The following is a 15,815-nucleotide window of genomic DNA, read 5'->3' on the forward strand; positions in this document are numbered from 1 at the left end:
GCAGGTAATAAAAATAGTGGGAAAGGGCTATATTAGGAAGACACTATTTATTCATTATTATTAATTCTATTTGGGGAGAGGATAGGACAAAAAAAAGCCGATATCATCCCAAATCAATTTCTCCTCAGGTCTTTGCTGAAATGTCACAACTACGATCAAAGCAGCCATCACGGAAGCACTGAGAAAGACCCAAGTTTGCAGGTGTGGGAGTTACTAGACAGCTGAGATTCCCAGTTGCCAAAGAATAGAGCATAGGAGGCAAACTCTCTGAAAAGCAAGAATCCAGGAGCAGCCCAGCTGAGCGCTGGATTCCCCCATTCACACCGAGACAACTTCCATTGGCAAGAACAGAGACCAGCAGCCCAAGAAGGGAGTTAGACATGAAGGGTTTAGGTCAGTTCTACATACGTACACGGCCCCCCTAATCAATGTACTATCAGCATCTCAGTATACCTCTGTGAGGCAGGACAGTGCTATTATCCCCATTTTACAGATAGGGACTGAGTCACAGAGAGACTTAGTGGCTTGTCCAGACTCAAACAGTAAAACTGGCAGAGCTGGAAGTAAACTCAACTCGACTCCCAGTCCAGTGTCTTAACCACAAGCCCAGCCTTCCACCCTGCTCAGTGCAATCAGAACCTTACCTCCTCCTGCTGTCCTACTGGCAAGTTCTGATGTTGTCATCTGTGATATCATAATGCAGGAGGAAATGAAACATGCCATTAGGGGAACTAATTGACACTGAACCTGTCAAAGCACAATTTGAACTCATCTCTCACAAATCAGAGCGCGGGAAGCTTTTGCAAATCCAAGGCTGCTCTTGGTAAAATCAACTGGTGTCATCAGATTGAGCAGTATTAGGTCCATAGATCCAGACTGCCGCCTTCTGCAGAAAAGGAATACAGGAGGGGGCCAGGAAAACATGAGGAACTTGATTTTGGAGCATTTTCACCAGATCACTTTACTACGGAAGCAGGATTTGCCTCTCACTAGGAAATGAGCAGGGGATGCACTCTCCAGAACATACAGTTCCCCGGAGATCTGCATGGACCTTGAGGAGGAGGTTAAAGCCATCCATGCAAAGCCCGTGACAAGTTCTGGCTGTCCCTTACTGGCTGTTCCATGCTGCCAGGGAGTCAGTATCACATCCTCAGGGATTCCTTGGGCTGCTGTTGCCCTTGGTGCACCCCACTACCACCCCAGAATGAATTCCCACTGCATGAAGTGGCTCTGTTAAAAGTTAAAATGGCCTTCAAACTGAACATAGCAAGCCTAGATACAGTGTATGACAGAGGAATAGTCTGCAGGCAATCAGAGAATCATCATATCCATTCATGGCTATGCCAACATATCTCACGACCTGTCAAGGATATTACCTTGTATGTTTTCAGTGTGTGAAATACCACAAGCTTCAGCATTTTATTATATTTATGCAGTACCACAGGTGGGTAGAGAGGCTTACAGATAAGTAAAAAAGCCAGGTCCCCATCCCCACCCCCACCTTCACCGGAACACAGCCCAAAGAGCAGAGGAACAGGTGGCTTATGGGAAGGGTTGAGAGTGATGATGGTAAAATCAAGCTACGCTTTTTGGTGTATACACGGCTTCTTAGTGCCTCTTATAATTTGTAATATAAGCTAGTTTCATTTGAGGTAAGAGTGGAGGGCTAGTTCCAGAAGGCTACGTGGAAGGAGTGAGTCTTGAAGAGGGGAATTATCGCCATTTGTTGATATCCTCAGGTGGATGGTACTGGATGGAGTGCTCCACCAATGTACTTCACCACTCATCCTGGAAAGGGTGCTCAGTCTCCATAGCCATTCACAGCTGGCCACGGAGACCATTAGAAGGTGCTAATGAATACCACTTACAATCATGGAATTGGATGGCTATGCAGGCCTGCTAAAGGGACAGAGCCATGCATCTCATTTCATGAGTTCAAATCCTCTTCACGTTAGTATTAGCCAGATATTACTGTAAATGTTAAACAAATATGTTACATTTTCATACACACAACTTCACACTTTCTCCTCACTTCTTCAAACAAGCCCTTTCCTGTGGCCCCTTGTACATGGGAAGAGCTTCCCATAAACCTCTGCAGTTACCTCGTTATCCCCCTTTCATATTCCTCCTTAAAACTTTCCTCTGCTGTGATGCCTACAAAAACTGATAACCATGTGCTGTGACCAGCATTGTCTCACTGTCCACTTGTGCTCCCTCAGCTGTCTGTTGCCACCTGTTGCCCCTTGGCTTGGATCATAAGCTGTATGAAGCAAGCACTTTTTTGTTCTGTTTGTATAGACCAGTGGGGCTCTGGATTGTGACTAAGGGTGCTGCTTCAATACAAATAGTAGTAGTTCAGTTGCCTTTGGGACAGGAGCTAGTGGTCTCAGCCCATTTCTCAATGGGTTCTGTTAAAGAGAGCCACCACCACAATCAGCATCCTTGTTCGCAGCTTCAGTAGAAGAAAATCACAGGAGTGACTGTGCACAATGAGTTATCTCCCCTTCTGAGCTTAGAACAATTGGGGCTTTGATATTAAAAACACTTATCATTCTTACTGGTTTTATCAATGTTTGTGTGCATGGAGCCTGCAAGAGAAACCCATTACAAATAGCGAAGGGATTGGTTAGATAGAAGCATTGTTAAAGATACACCCACATAGTCAGAATTCAGTCACAAGTATATTGGAGAACAGGTCATTCCCATGTATAGTATATTTCTCACAGCCCGTGCCTTGCACCGATTAGCACAAATTCAATTTCCACACTGAATTTTACTGGTGAGAGATAAGTTAAGTTATATAAATATTTTTTACATGTATTGCACAATACATTAATATATGGTAACTAACCAAATTCACAGTAAGACTCGAAGTTAAGTTTACCAGATCAGATGTCCAATACACTAGGGTAAACATAGGCGTATCTGAATGACAAAGCCACGTCTCTATATTTAATAGGAACCAGGATGTAATTCATTATGCTTTCTGAGTGAAAATATTGACAGGTGCAGAATGTCACCAAGTTCTTTCCTTGCTGATCAAGAAACTGAAAGCAGCTTGGAGCAAGTACAGATCTTACTGTCTGGTTCACATATTCAGTTAACTCTTCGCTCACCTGGGGTTTGACTGTCCTCCTGTTTTGGATTTTTAACTCATGGGCCCTGTTTAAAAATAAACTCCACCCCAACCAGAAAATCCAGTTTCTGGCCAAGTGAACACCAGTTTGGGCCAAATTGTGCCCCCTAGTACACTCATGAAGCCCTACTGCCTTCAGTGACCATTTAAAAGCTTGTGCATAAGATCGGTGGGGTTGCAGAGTTACAAATGAGGTACAAGTCAGCTCTGGTTTGAGAAGTTCTCACTACTGGTGACAACTACCTGTAAATTAAGAGACTGAAAACATCAAACACTTCTCTGGATGGGGTAAAGGAACCTGTGATGAAATACATGGAGGAGCAGGAGGGCTGATAGTCTTCAAATGTGTAAAGGGCTGTTCTCCATTTCCACTGTAGGTAGGACAAGAAGTAAGAGGCTTAATCTGCAGCAATGGATATTTATGTTAGATACTGCGAAAACGTTTCCAACTCTCAGGGTAGTTAAGCTCTGGAACAGGCTTCCAAGGGAGGTTGTGAAATCCCCGTCACCAGAGGCTTTTAAGAACAGGTTTGACAAACACCTGTCAGGAATGGTCTAGGTATACGTGGTCCTGCCTCAGCACACGGGGTTGGACCTGATGACTTCTAAATCCCTTTCAGCCCCACATTTCTATGATTCTTAGATTACATTAGGCTCTGTCACCTTCAGCATTTTGTAGCAACCTGGCAGAAATACCCAGACTGAAGAATCAGCATTAAGAATCCTTCTGAAGTCCTGAATGTCATAGAGGAGAAAGGCTATACCCACACCTTTGAGACTGACTCAGGAAGTCACCCAGGAATCAGCACCAGTTGAACTGAAATCCTTTGCTCGAGCTTTGCTCTTATTCAGACACGTATGGATGTCATTTCTGCTATGAAAAAGAAGGTGGAAGCAGTAGGAAAAACTGCCAGCTTTGGGAGTTATAGCTCCATGTGATTTGGAGGGTTCTGCATTAAGGTATGACGCTACATTCACGCAAATTAACAAGGACAGCGCAGTTCTGTGCCAGAGTAGACTACCTCAAAACCAAAGGAGAAGAGGATATATTTTTGCTTGGCTGGCATACTGGAGAACATGGCATCAGGAACTTTGCAAACTTTTGCTGGATGTTTCAAAACTTTGCTTGAAGCAATGGATCCACTGGATCCCATTATTTGGTGTCACCTAGAAGACATCCTGATGGTAACTGTGCTGCCAAGACTTCTTCTAGGATTGTTACATATGAAGTTTAGAACATGATGATTTACATTCTGAGTATGCTAAGGAGAATACAGAAACTGGAGAACATATTTTCTTATTGTATAAGTGCATTATTCAAACGATGGAAAAGTGTAATGGTAAAATCCAAGCTGCGTTAGATAGTGAGATACCAGGCCAAACAAAAACAGAATACAGAATGGTATGTACACAATATAGAACAGAATACAGGGCCCTCTGAATTCCACTCCTCATTCTAGCTTTAGCAAATGATTAGCTCCAATACCACAAAACTGGATATGGTATACAAACCAAAGTAGGGTGAATGCTGAAGATGCCTTTACTTTAAAGAAGACTACTCTTCTCGTGGCTCTCTGAATGCCTCTGCCTCAGCATAGCAGGGAGTTGCCACATTTACTGTAAGCTATATTTTGTTATGGCTAATTCTGGGGAAGTCACGAGGCAAATTAAGTCACAAATGTGGGGGAAATAATGTAAGATATAGATTTAGGACTCCTTAGATTCAAAAGTCAGATTCATAGTCCCTCCCACCGTAGTCCAGACATTAGCTTCTAGCTCCTTCCCCAGTCACCTACTCACAGTGGCAGCATGTAACATTTATCACTTCCCATCACCATAACAGCGTGTAGACTGGCAGTTCATCCATCTGCTCGCACACATACATGCTACTTAGCTCAATCTTTTGTTTTATATTGAGAATTTTTTTAAACGTAGGTTTTTAAGCAATATTCAACCGATGAGTGCTTATCTCAAAAAGAATCAGAAAAGATGGAAACTCTGGACAAGGGTAGGAGTGTTAATGCAGTTCAGTGCCTGTAAAGGATTGCCACCCCCATCTCCCCCATTACAAAAACTGAAGTTATATTCACGGGGTTGTTACTGACTTGAAGACTTTTCACTCCTGTTTACCAACATGGTTACTTGATTCTGAGACACAAGAGACAGCTGCTGGCTCAAACTGAACACAGAAGCTTGCTGACGAAATGCCCAATACAAATAAACACTCGTACAACCAGGAAATATCATGTGTTAAGATTTAATAATAATAATCATAATATTTCAAAAACAATGACAGAGAGTGCATTATACACAAGATCTGGTACTCAGTGCTTTTTATTGGCCGTTTGCTCTGTGCCAGTGTATTTGGGTAGTGGTAAGTGGATAAAAAACCCAACTAGGACATTTCTCCAAGGAGGGAAGGAGAGAGGGTAGGCAGGAGGTTCAGAATCGGACAAACGTGGCATCAATCTGCCGGACAGAAGGAAGAGCCAGCATGATTTTGCGCCGGTACTGTGGATCCTTCTGCAGGGGGTTTCTCTCCAGATATACAGTTTCCAAATTCTTGGCTCCCTTCAGCTCATCCAGGTCACTCCAACTCTCAATGAGATTATCATTCATCTGTGAAGCACACACACGAACACTCCCAGCAAAGCTTCATTAGTGAGAACATAACCCAGACAGACACCGCTCATGAGGAGTCACCCGTTACCGAGAACCAGGGGGCAGTTAGGCTGTGTGGTTACCATCCTGGCAGAATCTGCTTGGTCCTGCTTTGACAGGGGGTTGGACTAGATGACCTTCTGTGGTCTCTTCCAACCCTGATATTCTATGAATCTAGCTAGAAAGAATGACACCATATGAGATTCTTCAGTGTGAAACCTTACTAAGCATTCTCTGTTCCCTACTCCAAGCACAGTTATTCTTCAGCAATATCTACCACAAACACCCGCCCCCAGTTAATGTGTAACCAGAATTCAACTTGACAGGTTTTAACATACCATGGAAATGCCACCTACTAGCCCTCTCTTGTCTACAGAGCATCACAGGAATGCCTTACTCACTGCAAACCCCACACCCTCGTGACTTGTCCCTTCAGCACATTGCTGCAGTTTTGGCCTCAAGGGCAGATTCACGGTTCCCCTTTAATATTGTTCCCCTCAAGCCAGCCTCTGCTCGACAAGGCAAAGCTTGAGCTCTCCAGTCTAAGGGCACCAACCTCTCCTAGGCAGACATTCTCATGTAGGGGTGGAAATGCTGTAAGCCTCGCTTCAGCAGGTTTCCTCTCGTGTCTCCATTGGGAGGCAGTCTGACTCCCACAGAAGAGGCTGCATGGTTCAAGCTATAAACCTAAGGCCTGCTCAGATCTCAATGCCATCTATAACAGAGACCTCATACCCCCCACACTGCAACCAACCCCCCGCAGGGCTAACTGTGGTCTCTTGACAGCTTGGCTCCTTTGAACACTGCTGCCCAAAATACACCCATTGGAAGGCAGGATGGCTTCCATAGCATTGAGACTCCATGCATGTCACTGAAGACAGTATGCAGCAGCTGGCAGTACTTTGAACCACAGTCGGCAAGGGGGAGGGATACAAACACACCATTCGGTGTTATTACCATTCTGTCCCACATTTGGATCCTGGCCGAATTCCAGCAGGGGTGTCAGAGAAAGAGAAGAGCATACTATGCAGCCACAATTCCCCTATCCCAGTGTGAAAGCTTCAGCTCTCCTTTGCTCCTGTAAGCAGAGCTTGGAGGTTCACAAGTTACAGCACCAGCAATATCTTTACTCTCAAAATAAGGGACCAGGCCTCTTTCAGCGCACTGCTCCCCACTCACAACATGCAACCAAGGCAAGCAGCACTGAGAATTCCTAACTTGCCAAAATTGCAGTTGTGAAGTGGAAAAGCAGTGTTTTTCCTTGAAGCACCTACTTCCCACCACCCAGGGAAAGACAGTTGCTCTAACAGAGACCATGTGTCACCAAAGGATGGTCGTGGGGCGGGCCTCTGGCAATCACTTCTCAGCTCTTCCACAGAGCCTGTGATACCTCAGATAAGTCAATCTGTTGGTGCCTCAGTTGCCCATGCCCTCATCCATAACATGGGAGTTATTTTTCCCTACTCAGAAGGGTGATAGAGAGGCATTCATATACTATTGTGCCAGGAGCCATATGAATACCTAGTTAGAGTAGGACATACTATCTGCAACATTTCTGGACTTAACAAGTGATACTACATCTGTGCTAACTTTAATACTCTTTATTTGGGGCACTGAATAGGGTCAGAAGGATGCATACAGCATTTAGGAACTAGAACTCTGCAATTACCGGTAATTAAAAAATAATTCTTTAAGGTGGGCTTCATGAAACTGTAACTAGAGTAGGAACAACACTGATGTGCTTTGAAGAGAATTTTGCCCAGTTCTCTCCAGCAGGAGGGATACAGGGCGAAGTTAAGAGTATTAAACAGGAAAGTTAGAGGCTTAGATGGGGAAGGGAGTTGGAGATCATGAGCAGACCTTTGCCAATGCACTGCTCTCCGTTTCAGTAGTGGCCTCTTCATAAAGTCAAAGTCCTATAGAATTAGGTTGCTCCCTTTCCTTCCTGAGGAAGAAACACCAGCAACTGGAGCAACTTTTTCTTCTGGGAGCAAAACGCTTTGTAAATTTCTCCATTTGGTTCAAAAATTCTAGTAATTTGAAAAGAATCACACCAGATTCTGCACACACAAGCTAATCTGTACTGTCTTACTTTGAGGCCTGCAGCAGGCCACACTTCACAGGAAGCCTGAGCTCCTTGATGTATAAAGGCAGTTCATTCTGGCATGAGTAGGCTCAGATGGGAACCACAAAACTGACTAACACGGCCTTTGAAAGATTATATTCAAGGGTTGGAAAAGCACCATCCAAGAAGCCTCTATACTGGATTCTAGCTTGATTTCATGTCCAGCTACTTCCCAGTCCTGCAGCCAAAGCCTCCATCCAAGGGCTCAGATAGTGAAAAGTTCCAAATGATGAAAACATGAAACAGTAAAATGTGGCTTCTACGGCTTCTATTTATTAAGCATTAGAAGAGCAAGTGCTGACACACTCTAATTGAACATAGCAAGAAACATTGTACACTATGGGGGCTTGAGCACTGAGATTTCAGATGGCTATCTACTCCTCTGTTCAAAGTTTGTTCCCTTCCTGACAGAAACTGCACAAACAAGATGCAGGGCTTAGCCATCCAGGATGCCACCAACCAGAGCCAGCTCAGTATTATGATCTGCTTAGCAGGAGCGGAAACACCCAGAGGACAGCTGATTTTTTTCCTCAATGGTTACAAGGAACTGACCAGACTGACTCTGCTCTAAAACTGCTTTTAAACACTTTGGCTCACCTCTGCACCAAAATGCACAGCCATACTGTAACATACAGAAAAGCTAGCAGTGCAAAAATGGGGGAAGGCAGAGCTCTATACTTCAAAGCCATCATGATTAGGGTTATAGCCCAAGCACAGTGGCAAGATCAGTATTCTAAGGAGACAGGCACCTGACATAATTAAGGGCCTGCTATCACTAAAAACCTGTAAAATGAATGAACTGTGATGACTTTTCTCAATCTCTCCCCCATGCGGACAGGTAAGGAGAACAAGGTCTTACAACCTTGTCTCCAGAACAAAGGGAACACTTGACAAAAACTCAAGTCCACATCAGCTCTAAGGAGCACTGGAGCTGGAATCTAAGAGATGTACAACTCACGATTTTAAAACCTCCCCACCACTCCCAGTCAAGGAGAAGGATTTATTTCAGTATGTATCTATTTCAACAAGGCCTGCACTTACCCAGAATTCCTGCAGCTCTGTTAGATGGCTGACATTTTCAATCTTTTTGATCCTATTGGATGCAATGTCCAGCATTGTAAGTTTATTCTGAAATAAGCAAATGAAAACTTTAGCTTGGATCTCCTCATCTCATCCTCTACCCCACTGAGTCCCAGAGCTGAAATTCTGAGAAGCACTAGTAACACCACTGCCAGCTGGCTATATTGTTAGCTAGGGACTAATTTGTATTGTCCTAACTTCTCCCCAGGATTATGAAACTTCTGAATATGAGAAAAAATACATTCAGTGCAAGAACTCTCACTGCTTAACTACAGCAGAGAAGATAGTTTTTAAATCAAGATAGCTTGCCAACCTCCCTGAAACAACTGAAAACAATTACTAGCTTGCCAGTCGTTGCTGACGAACCAATTGCTCCTGAGCAGTGAGCTTTCCTTGTAATATTTTAAGATTAGTAATCAGACATTCCAACAAGAAGTTTTGGAATCTACAAAAAATCTGATTCAAAGAACTCTCTAAGGCAGCAGGTTTAAAGACAGGAATTCTATGCATTAGGAAGCCCAAGAGTTTTAGAAAACATATCCCTACACATGCAGGAGATCAGGTAAAGTACTCTGATTGCTCTGATCTCCAGGGGTGCCTCACAATGCCACTTATTGGTAAAAGGGCATGGAAACATCAGAGGCTTTTCCGTCACTGCAATCCAAGGCAGAAATACAGAAAGTTGAACTGATTTAAAAGAGCAAGATGGCATGGTTTGCCTCTTCTGACCCATGACAACTCACTTAGTCATTTCTGGTGCCTGTGTAAGAGAAACTCATGGCTACCTATTACAGATCCAATTCATCTTTCAACTCAGGAGTTCAGCAGCAGAGATAACTGGCAGAAGTGCTGCTAGGCCTCCCTGTGCTAGTTAGCAGTCAAATTGTTACATTAACTGCTTCAAGACTCCATCTACCTGGTACAGTTTGAGAGTTCACTCCAGCCTGACTAGAAACATGCACGTTCCCAGCAGAAGAGGAGGCAGCTCATGTTTTGTTTTGTTGTTTTAGGTATAATAGATAAAGAATGTATACGGTTTTCTGAGAAGTTCAATTTTCTTTGAATAACTTAAGGAAAACAGGAACTTCCCAGCAACACCACTGTAAGATGAACCCAGCCATCCCAGGAAGTATTGTGAGACCAGGCCTGACGACTTCCTAAAAGAAAGCCAATGAGACACTCACATTGTTCTCCAGTCCCTCGATGACTTCTATGCCGTTGTGGCTAAGATACAGCTCACGCAGATTCACCAGGTTCTGCAGACCCTCGATCTTGGTCAGCCGGTTGCTCTGAAATTGTACAGGAGGGACTGAAAGTCCAGCCCAAAGGAATGAACCCAGAGTAAACTCATATACAAGAAAGAATTTCAAGAATATTTCTACAGAGCACACACCATTTAGATAGAAATAAAGTGCATGGGAAGGAAGGACTTTGCCTGTTACAGAGGAAGGAACTGCACAACACTGTACCGGATGGATCTGGGACATTCAATTACTTTGAAACTTTTGTAACCAACTCACAAGCAAGTTCCAGGTGAGCCACAGTCCCTTCAAACCTGGCAGGATCTCGGATTCTCCCCCTACTTATGACAGCTGCAACCCTGAAGGCCTTTTCTATTTAGTCTGTTTAGAAGACCAGGCAAGGACTCCAATAGCACTCATTTTATATTGCTCTTTTATGAGCTGGAGAAGAGGACGATGTAGCAAATATAAACAGACTCTCAAATACATTATGCGCTTACTGTGTCTGTCATACATGTGAAGTTTTTATTGGCAGTGAAACACTGTGTGTACACTAATGTCTGGTTGTTTTACCCCCTGCTGGAACTTGCCAGGCTAAAATACTGGTGTGCAGGGAAAAAGAGATTGTTTCTCTGACCCAAAGGAGGTTTTGGAATAAACTGATAAATTTAACAGTAATAAGTCATCAGGACCAGATGGTATTCACCCAACAGTTCTGAAGGAACTCAAATGTAAAATTGCAGAACTACTAACTGTGATATGTAAAAGCAGCAAAGAGTCCTGTGGCACCTTATAGACTAACAGACGTATTGGAGCATGAGCTTTCGTGCATGAATACCCACTTCATTGGATGAAACAAAAAGCTCATGCTCCAATACGTCTGTTGGTCTATAAGGTGCCACAGGGCTCTTTGCTGCTTTTACAGATCCAGACTAGCACAGCTACCTCTCTGATACTTAACTGTGATATGTAACTTATCATTTGAATCAGCTTTTGTACCAGATGATTGGAGGATAGCTAACGCGACGCCAATTTTTTAAAAAGGTTCCAGACACAATCCCAGCAATTACAGGCCAGTAAGCCTAACTTCAGTGCCAGGCAAACTGCTTGAAACTAAAGTAAACAGAATTTTCAGATACATAGATGAATGTGATTTGTTGGGGAAGAGTCAACGTGGTTTTTGTAAAGGGAAATCCTGCCTCACCAATCTACTAGAATTCTTTGAGGGGGTCAACAAGCATGTGGACAAGGGGGAAACGAGTGGATATAGTATACTTAGATTTTCAGAAAGCCTTTGACAAGGTCCCTCACCAAAGGCTCTTAAACAAAGCAAGCTGTCATGAGATAAGAGGGATGGCCCTCACAGATAACTGGTTAAAAGATTGGAAACAAAAGGTAGGAAAAAATGGTTAGTTTTCAGAATGGAGAGAGGTAAATAGTGGTGTCCCCCAGGGGTCTGTACTGGGACCAGAATTGTTCAATATATTCATACATAAGGCTAAGTTTTTGTCATGGATATTTTTAGTAAAGTCACGGACAGGTCACGGGACAAACAAAAATTCAAGAAGCCTGTGACCTGTCCCTGGCTTTCACAAAAAATATCCCTGATAAAAGGGGTAAGTGGGTTCAGCACCCACTGTTGCTGGGGGTCCCCGGTCTCTCCCCCACCTTCACCTCCCACTGTGACTGGGCAGCTGTGGGGACTCCCCCGTCCCCCACCATGGCTGGGCAGCTGCAGGGTCAGCTGGGGACTGGGAGCTGTGGGGTTAGGGCTGGCTGGGAGCTCCAGCCCCGGGGCCAAAAATGTCATGGTGGTCAACAGAAGTCACGGCTTTTGTGACAACAGTGTAGCCTTATTCATAAATTATCTGGAAATACGGGTAAACAGTGAGGTGGCAAAATTTGCAGATGATACAAAACTACTCAAGACAGTTGAGCCCTAAGCGGAATGTCAAAAGTTACAAAGGGATGGGTGACTGAGCAACAAAATGGCAGATGAAATTCAAGATTGATAAATGCGAAGTAATGCACATTAGAAAACAATCTCAACTATATACACAAAATGATGGGGTCTATATTAGCTGTTACCACTCAAGAAAGAGATTTGAGTCATTGTGGATAGTTCTCTGAAAACATCCAATGTGCAGCGGCAGTCAAAAACGCCAACAGAATATGAGGAATCATTAGGAAATGGATAGATAATAGGACAGAAAATACTGCACACAGTATTCAAGGTGCGCGCACATCTTGGATTTATATAGAAGCAATATGATATTTTTTAATTAATAATATAATTTAAAAAAAATATCATTGCTTCTATATAAATCCAAGGTACGCCCACATCTTGAATACTGTGTGCACATGTGGTTGCCCCATCTAAAAAAAGATATAGCAGAATTGGAAAAGGTGCAGAAAAGGGCAACAAAAATGATTAGTGGTATGGAACAGCTTCTGTATGAGGAGAGATTAATAAGATTGGGACTTTTCATCTTGGAAGAGACGACTAAGGAAGGATATGATTGAGGTCTATGAAATCGTGACTGATGTGGAGAAAGTAAAGAAGGAAGTGTTATTTACTCCTCCTCATAACACAAGAACTAGGGGTTACCAAATGAAATTAATAGGCAACAGGTTTAAAACAAACAAAAGGAAATAATTCTTCACACAACGCAGTCAGTCTTGTGAAACTCTTTGCAAGAAGATATTGTGAAGGTGAAGACATTAACGGGGTTCAAAAAAGAATTAGATAAGTTCATGGAGGATAGGTCCATCAATGGCTATGAGCCAAGATGGGCAGGGATGGTGTCCCTAACCTCTGTTTGCCAGGAGCTGGGAAATGGGCGACAGAGGATGAATCACTCAATGATTACCTGTTCTGTTCATTCCCTCTGGGGCACCTAGGCAATGGCCACTGTCAGAAGACAGGACACTGGGCTAGATGGACCATTGGTCTGACCCAATATGACTGTTCTTATAGTCAAATGTTTTTTACTACTTTTATTAGCTCTGTTTGTTCAAAGTGAGTAGGGTGACCAGACATCCCGATAAAATTGGGACTGCCCTGATATTTAGGTGTTTGTCCCGCATTCCGACCGATGTTTGGCCGGGATGCAATTTCATGGTTTTTTTTTTTGTCCCGATATTTTCTCCTCTGGTCACCCCAATGAGAGGTCACTCATTTCTTCCACTCATCTGATCACTCTAAAAGTGAGACACTTGGTATCAGGGCAAAAAGGATAAATTCCCTCATTTAGCACAGCCTTGGGGAGATTTCTTCTTTTCCACTGCTGCAGCAAGAGGAAATCATTTTATGGAGACTGCTGCTGTAGGGTCAACCCCAGTGCTTAATTTGTGCTAGGGCTTGCCAAGGCTGAGCCTATAGGCTTGGCAGTTTGTAACCCTGGCACCTCTGGGATTTCCATGTCAGACACAAAGGTGAAAAAAAAACAGTTTGAGCCCCAGCACCTCTTTCGTTACAATTACTAGAAGAAGTTAGTAAACGTATTTCAGCCAAGGATGCAGAAGTATTTCTTTCCTCCTCCCCTCAACCAATGTAGAACTAGACACCCATTTGATGCACTTATGAAGTGCTTGCAGTTCCATTTTCAAAGGGCATGAAACGAAATACCAAGCACAGAGAATGTCAGTCTTTAAAAAAAATTAGCTGAAGAAAGAGTGCAGATCTGCTGATTCAGGCTGAGTCATGCTTTGAATTGGGCTGTGGTTTACATGCTCCCTTGTCAAGGTGGAATGAGGAGTCCAAGGAGGATCAATACCTGTATACTGAGCACTGTCAAGTTTGTCAGTGCATCCAAGTTCTGGAGCTTGGTGATTTTGTTCTTTCCCAGGAATAGGCTGTCCAGGTTAGTCAATGTGTCAATATTCTCAATTGCCTGTAAAATGACCAAAGGAGGCAGTGTTACTGCTCTGGACACTACTTCCAGCCTTAGGTGCCACCACCAGATTCGTTTAAAGAGTATTCAGATGGTGGGAGCACAGCAAGCAAACCTAGATCTCCTGATCAAATTAAGCATTCTGTCCTTCTGGATCTATGGAGTCCTAAAATGACTATTCATATTCAGATTAGAATTTACGCCATACTATCCAGATGTTTTTCCACCTGGAGCTTTGAAAGCAAGCAATCTTAGATGTTAGAGATGTTCCCACAGCGGTTCTCAAAACTTCATTGCACCATGACTCCCTTCTGATAATAAAATTACTACATGACACCCCTCTCCCCCCGGAAGGGTGGGAGAAGGAAGAAGGTGGCCAGAGCCCGGGGATGGAGCTTGGGCTTCAGCTTCAGCCCTGGGTCAGAGCAAGTCTAATGCTAGGCTTGATGACACTATTAAAATGGGATCGCAACCCACTTTGGGGCCCAGACACACAATTTGAGAACTGCTGTGTTAGTGAATCTGGCATCCCTAACTAGGGGAACAGGAAAGGGGAGACAGTCTGTGGAAAGATCCAATTCTCCTGGTGGAGTTCACATTAACTCTTCATAATCCCCAAAGAAATTTAATAGTCTGAAGAGCAATTCCTTAGAAGGCAGAAGCCATTTTCCATATCACCCAGAACAAATAGTGAGCTGAATCCATTTAGAAAACTCACCCTTAACATAATAAATAACTTCAGCAGACAAACACATTACAGCCAAGTCAACTGAATGAGAATGGAAGTTACTGTCCTTGGCAGATACATTGGACTTGTTTTTAAAAAGGTTTCTGAGGATGGCAGCATTTTCGATATTACAAACACCACGTTCCATTCAGATTAACTATAGCATTCATCCACAGCTGTGCTGCTGAGAATCACAACCCCGAATGATTCTGCAACACGTAGTTCACATGAGCTGGGGCCTGCCTTGGGGCAGGAGCAGCACAAATGCCAGCGTGCTTTCATGGAATCAATGCAGGAGTGGGAGCTAGGAGTCTTAATCCTGACTCTGCCATTGTTGTGATGTGTGGCCTGAGGCAAGTCATTCAGCCTGTGTCTCAGTTTCCCTATAATAAAATAAGGATAATAATGCTTTTTAGTTTCACAGGCATGTTTAGTTCATAATGAGACAGTGCTTTGAAGACGGAAATGCTATACATGTGCCAAATATTATCAGTACAACTAGTACGTGTGCCATTCTAGTTTAAGTACCGAACTGCTTGGAGTGAAGGGGGATGAGGGGAAGAATGAGGAGATTTCCCTCTGGATGATCAAAAGAACCGTATTCTTTGTTTCCAAAAAGAGATGTGTCCAGCCCTGCTCACAAGAGAAAGTACCAGAGGGCAGCTGAAAGGGGGGATCCCAGAGACTCCCATAAAGAAAAGAAAATACAGGCAAGCTTTAAAAAAAAAAAAAAAAAAAAAGGGGAACTTCAGCACATAAATAATTGAAGAAATTTTCTTCTCCTGGAGCCTCAAAGGCATATGATACTGAACAGACAAGCCATATACAACAACTTATAATGGACTCTAAAGTAGCTTAGAAAAATATTCGAACAACAAGAGTGTTGTAACTGAAAAAGCTTTTTGATGTCTGCCATATAGCCATCAATAGATAAATACAAGCTGGTAACAGC

The 15,815-nt window shown here is 43.3% G+C and overlaps 1 protein-coding gene across 3 annotated transcripts in view; it reads right to left on the reverse strand.

The window, feature by feature from the left end:
* PPP1R7 (protein phosphatase 1 regulatory subunit 7) overlaps positions 1–15,815 on the reverse strand; it is a 39,077-nt gene that overhangs the window by 5,729 nt on the left and 17,533 nt on the right. For 2 of the 3 annotated variants that reach the window (XM_032781473.1, XM_032781467.1), the window contains 4 exons: positions 14,020–14,136; positions 10,187–10,291; positions 8,964–9,050; positions 5,378–5,755 (listed from right to left, as the gene is read on the reverse strand). In XM_032781473.1, coding sequence (XP_032637364.1) covers positions 5,579–5,755; positions 8,964–9,050; positions 10,187–10,291; positions 14,020–14,136 — 486 coding nt within the window. In that variant the 3' untranslated portion in view covers positions 5,378–5,578. Of the gene's footprint in view, positions 1–5,377; positions 5,756–8,963; positions 9,051–10,186; positions 10,292–14,019; positions 14,137–15,815 lie in introns of those variants that run through there. The other variant, XM_032781470.2, reaches the window with a different exon arrangement.

This window comes from Chelonoidis abingdonii, chromosome 8 (assembly GCF_003597395.2).
Source record: "Chelonoidis abingdonii isolate Lonesome George chromosome 8, CheloAbing_2.0, whole genome shotgun sequence".
Taxonomy (NCBI): domain Eukaryota; kingdom Metazoa; phylum Chordata; order Testudines; family Testudinidae; genus Chelonoidis; species Chelonoidis abingdonii.